The sequence below is a fragment of the Heptranchias perlo genome, chromosome 5 (genome assembly GCF_035084215.1).
Source record: "Heptranchias perlo isolate sHepPer1 chromosome 5, sHepPer1.hap1, whole genome shotgun sequence".
Lineage (NCBI taxonomy): Eukaryota > Metazoa > Chordata > Chondrichthyes > Hexanchiformes > Hexanchidae > Heptranchias > Heptranchias perlo.
Genome location: NC_090329.1, coordinates 13,823,051 through 13,839,741, shown reverse-complemented (window position 1 = coordinate 13,839,741; position 16,691 = coordinate 13,823,051). Strand labels below are relative to the sequence as shown.

The following is a 16,691-nucleotide window of genomic DNA, read 5'->3' as shown; positions in this document are numbered from 1 at the left end:
TGAGAAGATAACTGCAGTAGATCCAATTTGTAACGGCAACATTTAAAACTTTAAAAATCCTCACGAATGCAAGGTAGAATAGATATCAAGGTAGAAATTACAGTTGTTATCATATGAACACTTAACATGCTTACACCAAATTCCTACCTCTGGTATTCTAGGAGCTATTACACCATTTATTTTGAACAGGTTAACTCCTTTTAAAGTAGCAGAGAAGAATTTTGTATGAGTTGATTAAGCATTTATACAATAACGTTGGCGGTAAAATTTACTCTTGCACTTTGTCATGTTAGCATGTCAGTATTCTGATTACGCAGCAAATCTATTAATTTGGAGGCTTTTGCAGTAACTTTGGAAAAGACATAATTAAAAATCTAGGATGCAAGAAATGCTATGAATATGATGCATAAATGGCATCTTCATGGATGTTTCTACAACCCACTAAGCCATGAGGTGGGGTTTATGCACCAGTGTGATTTTTCTGGGTGACTTAAAGTCAGGGGTAAAAGTATAATTTGTCTAGATGCAAGTAAGGAGAAGAATTTACCTTTTTTTAATTTCTCTTCCTCACCCTCCCTGTATATTTTGTGCTTTTGAGGGACCCTCTGCTGGGAATGAGTTTTTTGCCACACTTGCAATTTTTTTCACCCTGTGTGGCCATTGAACACCCAGCTCTCACTTATGTAGCATAAGTGAGAGCTCCTTCAGTGCTGTCTCAACAATAGGATGTCATTTCTCTCCATCCATAAATAATGAGCTGCTAAAACTTGTGGGAACATGCAACTTTGAAATGTGTTTGAGAACGCAGTTTAGTTGGTGGCTTTATAACCATGAACTGTACATGAAAACTTGTGATGCCATTGATTTTTTTTTATGGCTAACTTTGACAATTTTTGGTTGCCCTCTTAATTCGTTATTAAGATACTTACCAGTTCCAGTAACCATTCAAAAGGATATCTTAAGCTCTATTTCTAATATTGTATGCATGGTTATGGTTGCTAGCTTATGCAGTACTCATATAAAGTGCTCTCTCTATATAATATGTTTTTTGTATGGCTTCATAAAAATGCATTATAGAGTTTTGCTGAGTGTGTGCTATAACCAGTACCTCTAACAAAAGACGTTAGACTAATATAGTCCATCTGTTGCTTTTATTCTTCTGATGATCTTGTGCTTTGCTGTGACATTAAGAGTATGGTAGCTAATGCTCACCTATAATAACTTGAAATGCTAAAAGCTTTGCTTGAGGTGTTCTGATTTGAGTGTTGCAATTCAGCAGCTAACCTTTAGACAAGTTGATAGGGTGTAGGTTTTAAGAGGATACAGTAACGAGCACGTGTGTACAATCCTATGACTAGCCATGACCAACATGCAGGTCCTTTATGAACGACTTCTCAGAAGAAACTATCCAAGAACACAGAGGGACGCCTTGATAGGTATGTCTACATGACTTCTCACAATAAACCTGTGTAGTCTCCTGTAGATTTTGTTCCAGAGTAGTTAATATAATTTCAAGCAATAGATTTCAATGCTGACAAATTGAGAGCAAATTGTGAATCTTTTTAAAAAGTATTTTACAAATTTGTTCCTCAGAATTCAGATGATCATAAACCTTAACACACTGTTCATTTTGCTACTGATATTTGCTTTTCTAGTAGTTAATTGTATTTTAATGTAGATTTTATTTTTCAGAGGAGATTGATGTTGATGCCAGACTTGCAGAACTTTGTGAACAGATAAAGGTACGTGTATTAATACAAATAGATTTGACATTGCAGAGGCCATAGCTGCAGTTTCCCAAACTAGAACTATTAAAGGGATTATCCTTTGTGTCTATTAACATTTGTATTTACTCCAAGAATGTAGTGTACAAATATTCAGTGCATTCTGAACTGCAAGAGATCTCTTGTGCTGGATCTCAGCTGGAAGAGCACCTTTGCGTTAATGTGTGTGCAAGTCTATTAACAAGTAGCTGCTGTAAGACAATTGTTTAGTTATGATCTCAGTGTAATAAGAGTACAATCCCAGCTATTATTGAGTTTGTAAATGTCCAGAAAGGATATAGATCTACACTCCTACAGCAAGCCTTGTGTCAAACTTGCTAAATATATGGCGATGGGAAGGGTTATATTCTGGCTGAGAATCGACGCATGGCTGATATAAGGTCTAAATTCTCCTAGGTTTGAGAGTGTAGAACTACATATTTTTTAATAAACTAAACTTGACATTGATAGTAATCCTTTAATATATTTGTACTCTTCCTGAAATGTAACCATACCATGACGGTCCCACAATTACAAAATGCATAGCATCACTGTAGCAGTAACACATGCAGGCTTTACAAGAGGACAAAAAAAATTACTCTATATAACGTGAATATATAGTGCAGAAAATACTTGCAAAAGTTTACTTTATTGGATTGGCTTCATCTTGATGTCAGTAAAATTGTTTATTTCAACTTGAGTGCTTTAAATCCAAATAAATGCATTTTAGTATTCGAGGATTCAAGCTGTAACTTCTTAACCTGGTTATGTCATCATGTCAGTAGATCATTCTTTTTACTTGTGCTGAGAGTTTCTGGATAGGTTTGTGACTCCCAACATGTTTCCTATTTAATCTCCTGTGCAGCCTCATCTTTACATTCATGGTCAGGTTGTGGGGTGGGGTAAATGATTCCCCTTCCCCTCCTTTGGTTTTATGTGAATTCAATTAGCTGAGGATGCCTGTGCTGTGTTTGATGGAGGAAAACTAGTATCTTACAAAAATGTTAAAGTGAACGATTTAAGTCTTCATCCTTTAACATTTGTTGCATTTTTAGCTTTTAAGAAGAGCATGGGGAGGTGATGGGGTCTTTTTTTCCTGTAGATAGAGCGGAAGATAAGTGAACGATTATATCGAGAGGCCCATTATATTGAACAATTAAGATTAATTATTATTTTGTAAAATATATGCTGCTAATATTTATGTCCTGAATTATAGCTGAAATTGGAAAATCCTGATGAGCTGCCAGAGTTGGTAAACATGGATCTTGCACAACTTTGCTCTTTGCTGATGGCTCTTTGGGCACAGTTTATAGAGATTGTGTCACTGCAAGGAGAAATCACAGCTTTATTAGCAAAAGAACATCATGCACTTCGAGTAAGTACTATATTTCTCATTTATATGTGAAAACCTTTAATTGCAAGTTAGACAAATGGCATTTACATACAATTATATAAAATTGCAACATGGAAATAGGCCATTTGGTTCAACCAGTCCATGTAGTCCATACGAACTGTAGTCCTAATCTTGTCTGCCTTGTTCTCATATCCCTTATTCCCTTTTCCTCAACCACCTATCTAAGTTGGTCTCTACTTCAGTCACCAATTCTAATATTCCACACCCTCTCAACCCTCTGTTAAAGATGTTTCTCCTGCTAACTATCCTAAATCTCTTACTTTTAATCTTGTATCTATGATCCTGTTTATTGTTAGAAGTGAATGATTTCTAATGTCTTAAAATAATTTGCAAGCTGTATCAATTTGTACTGTGTCCCTCTACTAATGCAACTCATTACATAATTTACCTCCTTTGCCACAGTTATGTGTGGGGCTGATGCATTCATAGATTCACCATTACCCTAGGTTTCTGTTCTGATAGTATACTGTGCCACCGTTCCGTTTAATCCTTATCCCTCTTTTCAATTCCTTCCTATCATACTAGCTATTTTACATTGATCCACATTGAACTGCATCCTATACTTATTTAGGTCAGTTACCTGAGAGATCTATATCCTTCTGAATCTAGTTCCAATATTTCTTTTTACTAATTCTCCTTCCTATTTACTCTTGGCTATCATCTGCATATTTGAGTATTTTGCTCCCAATAACCTTGTCTAAGTTACAATGTATTAAGACCAACCTCGAGTACCCTGCTGGTAATGTATTTCTAGTCTGAAAAGTCCCTAATTTATGACTACTGTTCTTTTGATACAAATATCCAGTGCCATACTTTGCCTCCTAATCTGTGACTCCTTACCATAGTATTAATCGGTGATGTAGAACTTTTGTCAAAAGTAATTTGTTAAATGTGCATTGTGCAAAATTTAGCCTTCGGATTTTGGCATCAACTTTACAAAATGTACTGAAATTCTGACTACATTTCTTCCCTCCCTTTGTCTCCCCCCCCCCCCCCCCCCCCACCCCGCCTAATTGGATAGGTAAGAAGATTTTCAGAAGCCTTTTTCTGCATTGAACACCCAAGACAAGCAGCTCTAGCATATCAGGAATTGCAGTAAGTAATGTATGAGCTTATATATAAGACAAGAGAATATTAGCCAGGTTCCACATTTTATTTCTGCTGGGAAATAACCATTTATTTTTATTATGGGTGAAAGGTTTATTGCTACATTTTCCGTGGTGTGTAACCATAGTCATTATGTGCTAACATTAATTTTCAAATGACTACTCATAGCTCTCCAAGATTAAATAGTTTAATTTTTAAAATATAATTTTAATCTTAATGCAAGGTTTTGTAAGCACAGTGTATGTATAACTTGAGAAAATAATTACTACTTCTGATTTCCAACAGTGCATTTTTACAGTAGTTTTTTTTTTAAAAAATGATAGGTCACAGCATAATTCTGAAGCTGTTTTAATCAGCAAAAATCTTGGGTTATCCTATTTAATCTATAATGGATATTAGGCATGGCTAAGATCTGCAGAATTCTACCTAACATTTATAAGTTAGAAGTATATAACTACTAAATTAGTATCAATATTTTTCAGTTTAATTTACTGTATTGATCCTAGATTCCCATATCCTGCAGAGGTCACCAGTCCTTTCCCCCCTCTCATTCTAGTATATTTCTGTGTGCACCTTGGAACTTAAAAGTACTGATTTTTATGTCCAAGCCAAAAACATTATATAAAATGAGCTGTTCTTTCATGATGTGGAGATGCCGGTGATGGACTGGGGTTGACAATTGTAAACAATTTTACAACACCAAGTTATAGTCCAGCAATTTTATTTTAAATTCACAAGCTTTCGGAGATTTTCTCCTTCCTCAGGCAAATGTTTCAAGATCTCCTTGAAGCCTACGCATTTATAAATGCGTAGGCTTCAAGGAGATCTTGAAACATTTGCCTGAGGAAGGAGAAAATCTCCGAAAGCTTGTGAATTTAAAATAAAATTGCTGGACTATAACTTGGTGTTGTAAAATTGTTTACAACTGTTCTTTCATGGCATTGGTCCCAGGTTGCCTGGGGCATGGTTGTTATTTTTAGTGTGGTCCCATTCTGAGCTGGGGAGAGTCTGTAAGAAGTGTAGGAAGGGGAAGAATGAGGACCATGGCAAAATAGGGAGCTTTCTGTATTTTACCTGTTTTCAATTTTTTTTTAAAAATAGCATCATCCAGCTGTTCTAAGAGAATCCCATTGTTTCCATAGCAGTGTTAACCAACTTGTACAACTGGCCATCATATTCAATGAGGGATGGCAGTTCTGGATGGGATTATCTTTATTACCTAAAGAAAGCAAAAAAGTTTTTTAATGGCTGTAGTAGCTTGAATGGAAAGTCAACCTATGCTGACTGACAGACCGTGGAATAGGCTAATTCAGTTTCAGTGATTGCTGAACCTATAAAGGGAAATTTTGTAGGAAGATTATGATACCTTAACCCCCCCCCCAACCACTACCACCACCAACCTCACAAGCTGTGAGAGATTAATTCAAAGGTCTAAACCATCACAGAGATTGCTCATTTCTTTCTTTCTGACCGGGGATCTGAACTATTTGGATTGACTAGGATACACATACACATTTGCATCATAAAGCCCAAAGAAAAGCTGTTTTTTAAGCAGTCTTACTGATTATCACACTTTTAAGAAGTGTATTCAAAAAATTTTTTTTTCATCTCTATGGACTGATTCTATCTTAATTGCCTTCTAAGTATTGCACACTCCATGTCTTGCTGCTTATCTGTAGTATACAACCTGTAAATAAACCTAATACTTTTAGCCTGTGCATAATGGCTTGACAGCATGGTATTTTCTGCCTTTCAAAAGAGATCGAAGAACATGGGCATTCCACATGATCTCTAGTAGCTGATGCAGTTAGGAAGTATTTGTAAACCTTATTTGCAGCAAGTATATGGGTTTAGGTTTCAACTTATAAGAAATTTTATTTATTTATGGGAACTGCCATTTTGCTATGAGCAAAAGACGAAACAGTCGAGAGACAGCCTGAACTGTGAATTTGGAGTAAACATCAAAATTTAAACCATTGGAGCATGAGAGAAATAGGGGCTGAACTGTTTAATAGCACCAGGAATGCAGCAAACTGTGATGGCAGCTGTCTGAGAGGTTTCCAGTCAGAAGGCTGTATTTGAAGGAATTTTTTTTACAATTGACAGCCAGATTGTCCATTTGCACAGCATGCTACCACTCCCTGTCAAGTGCGACATTATTTTAATGCAGCTCAACAGTGACATTGGGTGCATTATCATAGAATCACAGAATCTTACAACATTGAAGGAGGCCATTCGGCCCATCATGCCTGTGCTGGCTCTTTGAAAAAAACTATCCAATTATTCTCACACTTTCCCCATAGCCCTGCAGTTTTTTTCCTTTTCAAATTATATATCCAATTCCCTTTTTTAAAAGTTTCCATTGAATCCGGTCATTCCAGGTCAAAACAACTTGCTGCATTTTTTTTAAAATTTTCCATCACACCTGTGGTTGTTTTGCCAATTATCTTAAATCTGTGTCCTATGGTTACTGTCTCTCCAGCCAGTGGAAACAGTTTAAGAACATGAGAAATAGGAGCAGGAGTAGGCCAATCGGCCCTTCGAGCCTGCTCCGCCATTTAATAAGATCATGGCTGATCTGATCCTAACCTCAAATCTAAATTCATGTCCAATTTCCTGCCCACTCCCCATAACCCCTAATTCCCTTCACTTCTAGGAAACTGTCTATTTCTGCTTTGAATTTATTCAATGATGTAGCTTCCACAGCTTCCTGGGGCAGCAAATTCCACAGACCTACCACCCTCTGAGTGAAGAAGTTTCCCCTCATCTCAGTTTTGAAAGAGCAGCCCCTTATTCTAAGATTATGCCCCCTAGTTCTAGTTTCACCCATCCTTGGGAACATCCTCACCGCATCCACCCGATCAAGCCCCTTCACAATCTTATATGTTTCAATAAGATCACCTCTCATTCTTCTGAACTCCAATGAGTAGAGTCCCAATCTACTCAACCTCTCCTCGTATGTCCTCCCCCTCATCCCCGGGATTAACCGAGTGAACCTTCTTTGTACTGCCTCGAGAGCAAGTATGTCTTAAGTATGGAGACCAAAACTGTATGCAGTATTCCAGGTGCGGTCTCACCAATACCTTATATAACTGCAGCAATACCTCCCTGTTTTTATATTCTATCCCCCTAGCAATAAACGCCAACATTCCGTTGGCCTTCTTGATCACCTGCTGCACCTGCATACTAACTTTTTGATTTTCTTGCACTAGGACCCCCAGATCCCTTTGTACTGCAGTACTTTCCAGTCTCTTGCCATCAAAATAATAACTTGCTCTCTGTTTTTTCCTGCCAAAGTGCATAACCTCAAATTTTCCAATATTGTATTTCATCTGCCAAATCTCCGCCCACTCACCCAGCCTGTCTATATCCCCTTGTAGGTTTTTTATGTCCTCCTCACTCTCTACTTTCCCTCCCATCTTTGTATCATCTGCAAACTTCGATATGTTGCACTCGGTCCCCTCCTCCAAATCGTTAATATAGATTGTAAAGAGTTGGGGACCCAGCACCGACCCCTGCGGAACACCACTGGCTACTGGTTGCCAGTCCAAGAATGAACCATTTATCCCAACTCTGCTTTCTGTTAGATAACCAATCCTCCACCCATGCCAGAATATTACCCCCAATCCAGTGATTCTTTACCTTGAGCAATAATCTTTTATGTGGCACCTTGTCGAATGCCTTCTGGAAATCCAAATACACTACGTCCACTGGTTCCCTTTTATCCACCCTGTACATTATGTCCTCAAAGAACTCAAGCAAATTTGTCAGACATGACTTCCCCTTCGTAAAGCCATGCTGACTTTGTCCTATTAAATTATGTTTATCCAAATGTTCCGCTACTGTCTCCTTCATAATAGACTCCAAAATTTTACCCACCACAGATGTTAGGCTAACTGGTCTATAATTTCCAGCCTTCTGCCTACTACCCTTTTTAAATAAGGGTGTTACATTAGCAGTTTTCCAATCTGCAGGGACCTTTGCCGAGTCCAGAGAATTTTGGAAAATTATTACCAAAGCATCCACAATCCCCACTGCCACTTCCCTCAAGACTCTAGGATGTAAGCCATCAGGTCCAGGGGATTTATCCGCCTTGAGTCCCATTAATTTACTAAGTACCAATTCTTTAGTGATTTTAATCGTATTTAGCTCCTCCCCCCCCCCCCCCAGAGCCCCCTGTTTGTCCAGTGTTGGGATATTCTTAGTGTCCTCTACCGTAAAGACTGAAACAAAATATTTGTTCAGCATTTTTGCCATCTCCATGTTTCCCACCATTAATTTCCCGGTCTCATCCTCTAAGGGACCTACGTTTGCCTTAGCCACCCTTTTTCTTTTTATATAACTATAGAAACTCTTGCTATCTGTTTTCATATTTTTTGCTAATTTATTTTCATAATCTATCTTCCCTTTCTTAATCAATCCTTTAGTTACTTTTTGCTGTCTTTTGAAGACTTCCCAATCTTCTATCCTCCCACTAAGTTTGGCTACCATATATGTCCTTGTTTTTAGTCTGATACTATCCTTAATTTCTTTGGAGTTTCTCCTTATTTACTCGATCAAAACTTCTCATAATTTTGAATATCTCTATTAAATCTCCCCTTGACATTCTCTGATCCAAGAAAAACAATCCCAGCTTCTCTTGTCTCTTCACAGAACTGAAGTCCCTCATACTAGGTAACATTGTGGTAAATCTCCTCTGCACAGTCTTCAAGACCTTGATATCCTTTCTAAAATGTGGTGCCCAGAATTTGACGCAGTACTCCAGCTGAGACCTAACCAGTGATTTATAAAGGTTTAGCATAACTTTCTTGCCTTTGTACTCTAGGGGGCCGATTTTCGGATGGCCAAATGGGGGCGCGGGGTGGGGGGCTCCTAAAATAGCAGAATCCCAGAATGGGTTCAGAGCCCGGCTCCAACCCGCTGACTTCCGGGTTCCCCAGTGACGGGTTCGGGCGCGCACGCAGGTCCCGAATGTGGGACTCCCACCGGCAATTAAAGCTGGCTGGATGCTGCTTTAGATAGTTAGTCAGATAGTTGAGGTACTTGAGAGACCTCATTGAGTGGAGATTTTGGCAGGGGTGCAATTTTGAAGGATCCCTTAGCATGTTTCCTGTGCTGTGGGAAACACTCCCTGTTGGAGCAGACGTGTTTCAGCCAGCAGCCAGTGGGAGATGCAAAGGATTATTTGACAGGTGGGGGGAAAACCCCATTTATTGCAGCAGGGCACTCTGTCACTTCAGACAAAGTTTTGGCTGCAACATCTTTGTCTTTCCACTCAAAATTCTTAATTTATACCCTAAACTCTGCTGTGTAAACACATTTTACCTATTTTGTGGACCCCCTCAAACTCTCAATCAGGATGGGGGTGGGGGTGGGGGGGGGGGGGGGTGCCATAGCTGCATTCATCACTTCATCCGCGGACAAGCAGCATCACCAGGCACGCCGTCCACCTCTGCAACACAGTGGACAACAACACCTCCAGCAACACCTGTGTTGGAGCTCCGCAACACAGTGCTGCGCAACAGGCACCTGCACGACAGCAGGGAGGGCAACAACAGAGTGTGCGACGTCGCAGGAGACACTACCGTCGCCACAAGGTCTACAGACCGAGACTCAGCTTCCTGGACCTCCTGAGGAGCAGTGCATACGGAGGCTCAGAGTTAGTCGCCAGGTAGTGGACATCTGCAGCCTCCATGCCGAGCTGCTCCCAGCTGGCCCGAGCAGCAGCATATTACCTGTCGCTGACAAAGTCGCCACTGCCCTCAATTTCTTCGCCTCCGGATCTTTCCAGGGTGCCACTGGGGACATCGGAGTCTCTGTCGTCTGCACACAAGTGCACAAGGCAGGTCACCAACGGCTTGATTCACAGGGCCTCGCACTGTCAACTTCCCCATGGATGACCTCAGCCAGACGGAGAGGGCAGTGGGGTTCCACGCTGTGGCTGGCTTCCCACGGGTGCAGAGTGTAATCGATTGCATCCATATAGCAATACGAGCACCTCCACACGAGCCAGGATTGTTTATCAACAGGAAGGGCTATCACTCCAACACTCAGCTCATCTGTGACCACCGCAAGAGATTCCTTCACATATGCACCAGATACCCTGGCAGCTGCCACGATTCCTTCATCCTCCGGGAGTACAACATCCCGGTCCTCTTCCACGCACTGAACACCTGCAAGGGTTGACTCCTCGGGGACAAGGGATACCCCTTGCACACGTGGCTCATGACACCTCTGAGGAACCCCACCACCGAGCAACAGCGTCGCTATAACGACAGCTACATCGCTACCAGGTCTACAATTGAGCATACTATAGGGCTGCTCAAGATGCACTTCAGATGCCTTGATCATTCTGGGGGAGCGCTTCAATACACATCAGACAGAGTGGGATGCATTATAGTCATCTATTGTGCCCTGCACAACAGAGAGGGGTGCCGCTTGAGGAGGCCCCATCCACATCTGCCACCCATATTGAGGAGGAGGAGGAGGACGAGGATGATTACACAATCCAGTCAGGAATGGCCAGGACGTGGCAGTAGTCGTGACAATAAGCAAATATAAATAAAAAACATGACAAACCGTCAAACACCCGTGTGCATCCCCTTTGTGCTCACAAAACCTTCTCCTTGCGCATGCGAGTACTCCTATGTGGTGCCTCCCCTGTGGCTGCAGCAGAGGTAGTGGCAGGTTACTCTTGTTCATGCACTGACCGATTAGATGCTTTGGGTCGGTGCCCGTGAGGGCCCCTCCAAAGACTGCTCCACCTGTGTAGGGGCAGACACGCCCCACTCAACTAGTACCTGCAATGCTGCCTCCTCTCCAGGTGACCAACGGATGAGACGTGGGGGCGCTTTGAGTGGCGTCCCCACTTCCATGTCCCCTTTCACCATCTTCCCTCCCCTGGGCCAGGCCCACACCACTTCTACCACTCTGCTGGACGACAGTTTGGAGGACATGTGTGAAGCCTTGTAAGGCCAGTGCCAGAGTATCTGCCTGCCTGTTTAAGGCAGCAGAATGTTGCTCACCATGAGTCAGGAGGGCCGTTGCCAGGGCCTCAATAGACTCATTGATGATCCGTGCTTGAATCTCCATGGAGGCTAGCCTTCCCTCCATCGCAGACATTCCCGCAGTTACCCGGGACACTATCTGAGATGCCCTCACGTCTCTGTGACTGTATCTGAGATTCCATCCTGTACCTGTACCACCATTCCACTCGTGCAGGAGTTGGACTCCTCCATCCTCTGTGCAATTGTGTGGGCGTGGCACTTGTTCCAGCACCTCGTAAATGTGCTGCTGCTCCTCGATCATTCTCCTTTTCATAGATGCTGAACCCTGGGGGTCATCTGTGTCCAGCTGAGCAGAGCCTAAGAAGAGTGCTCCCACCAACGCGGACTCTCCACTACCGCCCCTGCCACCAGTGTCTGCTCGTGCTCGTGTGTGGTGACTCACCATGTGCGACCCCAACTAAGTGAGGACCCACTGAGGTGTGTGTATATGCGTTGGTGGATGGCTCGCTGAGATGTGACTGTGCCCCCTCAGAGGCCGGCAGGCCCTCCTGAGGAATCACCCTCTGCCGTCATGGTGGTCGCTGAAGACCCTGTAAGAGAATAGAAGGCAATATTAAGCATGATGACAGATGTTGAGGTGCTGAAGATGGCAAGGCATGTTAACATCAATTGCTATTGTGAGTGCTGAATGTTAAAGTTCTGTCACTAGCCGCTTGTCGGGTGGCAGTCTCAGCGTCCCCGACGGACAGGCGCTCGAGGGTGTGGCTCAGTTCCAGAGCCTCCTGCTCCGCTTCTGTGAGGACGACCAGATGTTGCGGTCCTCGCCCTCGCCTATGCATTCTGGGCTCTCTTCTATAACGGGAGAAAGTAGAGAGGCGTGAGTGATGTGATATGGCCAACAGCTGAATGCATTGGTTTGAGTGAGGCAGACCGTGAATGAGATGCATCAGAGGGTGAGTATGAGACAGAGCCATGACATTGTATGAGGATTGGGTTGAGTGGTAGTGGTGGGATGAGTAAGTTGAGGATGAGGTTTGAGTGGGTGTGAGGAGTGATGTGATCGAGTAGTGTTGGCAGTGCTGAAGGAGATGTAGGGTGGGGGCGGTGATATGGAAGACGGAGTGTAGGAGAATGAGTAAGTGTTCTCACTTTGGCTGACCTAGTTAGGTCATTGAAGCGCTTCCTGCACTGTATCCATGTGCAGGAGACGCTGCTGCTGGTGACCTCCTCTACCACCTCGAGCCAGGCCTCCTTGGTGGCAGAGATGGGCCACTTCCTCCCACCGGGTAGAAAATCTCCCTCCTCCTCCTCCTCACCCTGTCGAGTAGAACCTGGAGTGAGGCATCAGTAAATCTGGGAGCAGCCTTTCCCCTGGGCTGCTCCATTCTATAATTTTGGTTGTTTGCTCCAGGAGCAGCATTGGAGGACTGCACCTTTTAAATAGGGCTCCTCCAGCTGACGGCCTGCGATGCGGGTACGCAGACCGCCTGCTGCGCAGGTTGACGACGGGAAACCCGGAAGCCACGGTAAGTGGCTTCAATTTGCCCGCGATCGCGTGGGGAACGGACAGATTTTACTGGGCGGGTTACCCAGTGGGCCCCCTCCCCAGCTGCCATCCTGCCTTCCTGGGGCCTAGGTCTCTTTTTATAAAGCCAAGTATCCCATATGTTCTTTTAACAGCTTTACCAAAGTCCTACTGCCATCAGAAATTTGTGTAGGTGAACCCCTAGGTCTCTGTTCTTGCACCCCTTTTTAAATTGTGCCATTTAGTTTATATTGCCTCTCCTGATTCTTCCTCCCAAAATGCATCACTTCACACTTCTTTGCATTAAATTTGATCTGCCATGTGTCTGCCCGTTTCATCAGTCTGTCTACATCCTCCTGAAGTCTGCTACTGTCCTCGCTGAGTAAAGCTGTAGACTGCAGGAAGATATCAATGGACTAGTCAGGTGGGCAGAAAAGTGGCAAATGGAATTCAATCCAGAAAAGTGAGGTAATGCATTTGGGAAGGGCAAACCAGGCAAGGGAATACACAATAAATGAGAGGATACTGAAAGATGTGGAGGAACAAGGGATCTTGGAGTGCATGTCCACAGATCCCTGAAGGTAGCAGGACAGGTGGATAAGGTGGTTAAAAGGCATGCAGCATACCTTATTAGCCGAGGCATAGAATAGAAGAGCAGGGAGGTTCTGCTAGAACTGTATAAAACATTGGTTCGGCCACAGCTTTAGTACTGCATACAGTCCTGGTCACCCCATTACAGGAAAGATGTGATTGCACTAACGAGGGTACAGAGGAGATTTATGAGGATGTTTTCAGGGCTGGAGAATTTTAGTTAGGAGAGAAGATTGGATATGCTCGGGTTGTTTTCTTTGGAACAAGGAGGCTGAGGGAAGGTTTAATTGAGGTATATAAAATAATGATGGGACTAGATAGAGTGTGTGGGAGGACCTATTCCCCTTAGCAGAGGGCTCAGTGACCAGGGGGCATAGATTCAAAGTATTTGGTAAAAGGATTAGAGGGCAGCTGAGGATAAATTTTTCCACCCAGGGGGTGGTGGGAGTCTGGAACTCACTGCCTGTAAAGGTGGTGGAGGCAGAAACCCTCAACTCATTTAAATAAGTACTTGGATGTGCTGTAACCTACAGGGCTACAGACCAAGTGCTGGAAAGTGGGGGGGGGAATTAAACTGGATAGCTCTTTTTCAGCCAGCATAGACACGATGGGCCGAATGGCCTCCTTCTGTGCAGTAACTTTCTATGATTCTATGACATAGACATACTGGGAGTTTGTTTTTGGTTGAGCCTCTTCATTCATCGAGCCCAGATACACAATAAAACCTAGGGAATGCAGCAGGACTTGAAACCCCAAGCTCCAGGGAGAAGGACGGACATATAATAGGGAAAATTCGTAGGATGTAAGTTTTTTTTAGTGTTTTTCCTAATAATCACTGAAACCAGTTTGAAAAAATGAATTGAGTGATGTGATTGGTTCATTGTGTGGTAGCTGTTGCTATCAGCTTGGTACCTTTTAGAAAAATTTGAACAACTGAATAACTTTCCTTGCCTATATTTGAGCACATCAATTTGATCACTTGAGCCAGTCAGAAATTGAGACAGTGTTTGTGCTTAGGCAGATTTAATGTGCTACCCTACACACTTAGTGTGACACAGCAATATATACACAACTTTGTTAGATATTTGAATAATAAGATTTCTTCCCAAGAAAACGGGGAACGTTGGGTTAAGGAGGGGGGCAAAAGTACTTTCAATGTGAGGTATGTCCCCTGTAATGCTCTTTGTAAAACTATACTTTTGTCTCTGAAAAGCAACTTTTGACTGGAGCTAATTAAAATGTCTTCCCTCAAGACCAAAAGAATTTAATTTTTGCCTTTCAGTGAAAGTACATGCTCTGCCCCTCCAAGTAACATTACTCTTTCTAATATAGGATTTTGCGATTGTATAGTGTAATGAATTAGACAATAAGGTCAACAAGGAAATACTTGTGTTAAACTAAGTGATCATTAAAGAGGAATGCGTAGCATGTTTATACTGGTTCTATCTTAAAGCTTGTGGGTAGGTGAAGTTGGATAGGGAACAAAACCTTCCAATTGTTTTGAAAAACAAATTAGAAAAAATGTGCAGCAATATGGCAAGTTGAGATGTTTAGGCAAAAGGGTCTTCTGAAACAAATGTAGCATTTCTTCCTATAGTATGTTCTTTAATACTGCTGTAATCTTCACTAGATAATTACAGGTGAGGAACCCCATCTTAATTCATCCAGAGAGATCCTAACGCCACCCCACTCTCCATTATAGCTTCCCATTGTTTCTTAAATAATTCCAGGGTTTTTGCCTGCGCTATTCTATTTGGAAGTTTATTCAAAATGTTGATCACTCTTTGTTTGCAGAAGAATTACTAGTTTGAACCCCACAGTCTACTCCCACAGTGTAATTTAAAGTAATATTCCAGATTAACCTTTTCCATTCCAACAATAATCCTATATATCCTTGTAAGTTCACCTCTCAGGTGCCTCCTTTCCAGACTGATGCATCCATGTTCCTCCAGTCTTTCCTCATAACTCAGACCTGATACTGAAGAGCAACCTCGTGGCTTTCCTCTGCCTCCAATGCTTGAGTATCTCTCTCTTGTTTCTTGGTGATCAAAATTGGACACAGCATTAAAGATGTGGTCTGACCAGAGCTCCTAAGTTTCATTTCCTCTGATTTATATCCTACTGTTTTGGCTATGCAGTGCAACATCCTGTTGTCTTTGTTGATTGCATCGACATTTTAGTGTCTAGTCTACTAAGGTTCCTGATCTCTTTCAACTTTATGCTTAGTTATTTCAATGCCATTCATGGAGTACACATGCTATCTACTTTTCCTTCCTTACTTCTTTTGCAATAAATTTCATCTGCTAATCTCCCTCCCTAATTTAGTTCCACTGCCCCTCCTAGTTTAGTATCATCTGCAAATTTGGCCACTTTACATTGAGTTTCTGAATCCAGGTTATTTATGTTAGCTAGAAACAGTAGATTGTAAAATTAGTTTGCGACTGACCACAGAATGTGCCATGCATGCTGCAGTCCCAATTCTCAGGCGCTTGGCAGCCAAACCAGCGTTCCTTAAAGTGACTGCTGGAGGCTGCCTGCGGAAAAATAAGCTTTCATTTTTTTACTTGCCTTTATTGTGCTAAATTCCTGGGTTGCTACCTGCCACTGCTTACTAATTTCTCATAGTCCTGCCACCAGCAAAATTAAGCGCGTGCTACTGATTCGGGCACAGTCCAATTTCTAGGCCTTTATATCTCTAAATGTTACATTCATTTCCATTCTCTGCATTTAGCTATATTTCTGATATTCTCACCACATCATAGTTCTTTACTGGCTCAATAGCCTTCAGATCCTAGCATCTTATTTCCGATGCTTCTAAGTGTTGTATATACATCCATTGAATTGCCTCACGTGCCCCAGTGTCTACCTATTCTAGGTCTCTGGTTCACGTGTGTCCATCTGGGAATCAGTGTCCATACGTACCCATTGACTGCCTTCCATCCAGTGATCTATCTTATCTGGGATGCTGTTTCCTCCCTCCCCTCCCCCCACCTGTCAAGTTCAAATGATTTTTCTATTGCTGCCTCAATGTTCCTCAGAAGTCATTTTATCCTGGCTTAGTTTAAGTGTAGCCTGTCTCTCCTGTACCTGTCTTTTTTTATTCTAGAAGGATTCCCAGTTATTTGTGAAGATGGTAATATTGCACTCACCCCATGCTGTCAGCCATTTATTTACCTCAATTTTTTTCTCCCAAATACTGGAAGTATACCAGAAAACATTACTTTGGCTCAAAACTCAAAAGATAGATGCAATCATATATATGACATTTATATTATTTCTCCCCT

The 16,691-nt window shown here is 42.3% G+C and overlaps 1 protein-coding gene across 6 annotated transcripts in view; it reads left to right on the top strand.

The window, feature by feature from the left end:
- Positions 1-16,691, top strand: part of fam135a (family with sequence similarity 135 member A) — a 268,472-nt gene that overhangs the window by 123,728 nt on the left and 128,053 nt on the right. For 5 of the 6 annotated variants that reach the window (XR_010962864.1, XM_067984030.1, XM_067984031.1 and 2 more), the window contains 4 exons: positions 1,359-1,436; positions 1,693-1,742; positions 2,980-3,138; positions 4,199-4,272. Coding sequence is in view for 5 of the 6 variants with exons in the window: in XM_067984030.1 (XP_067840131.1) it covers positions 1,359-1,436; positions 1,693-1,742; positions 2,980-3,138; positions 4,199-4,272 (361 nt within the window). In the remaining variant the exon portion in view is untranslated. The remainder of the gene's footprint in view (positions 1-1,358; positions 1,437-1,692; positions 1,743-2,979; positions 3,139-4,198; positions 4,273-16,691) is intronic. The other variant, XM_067984032.1, reaches the window with a different exon arrangement.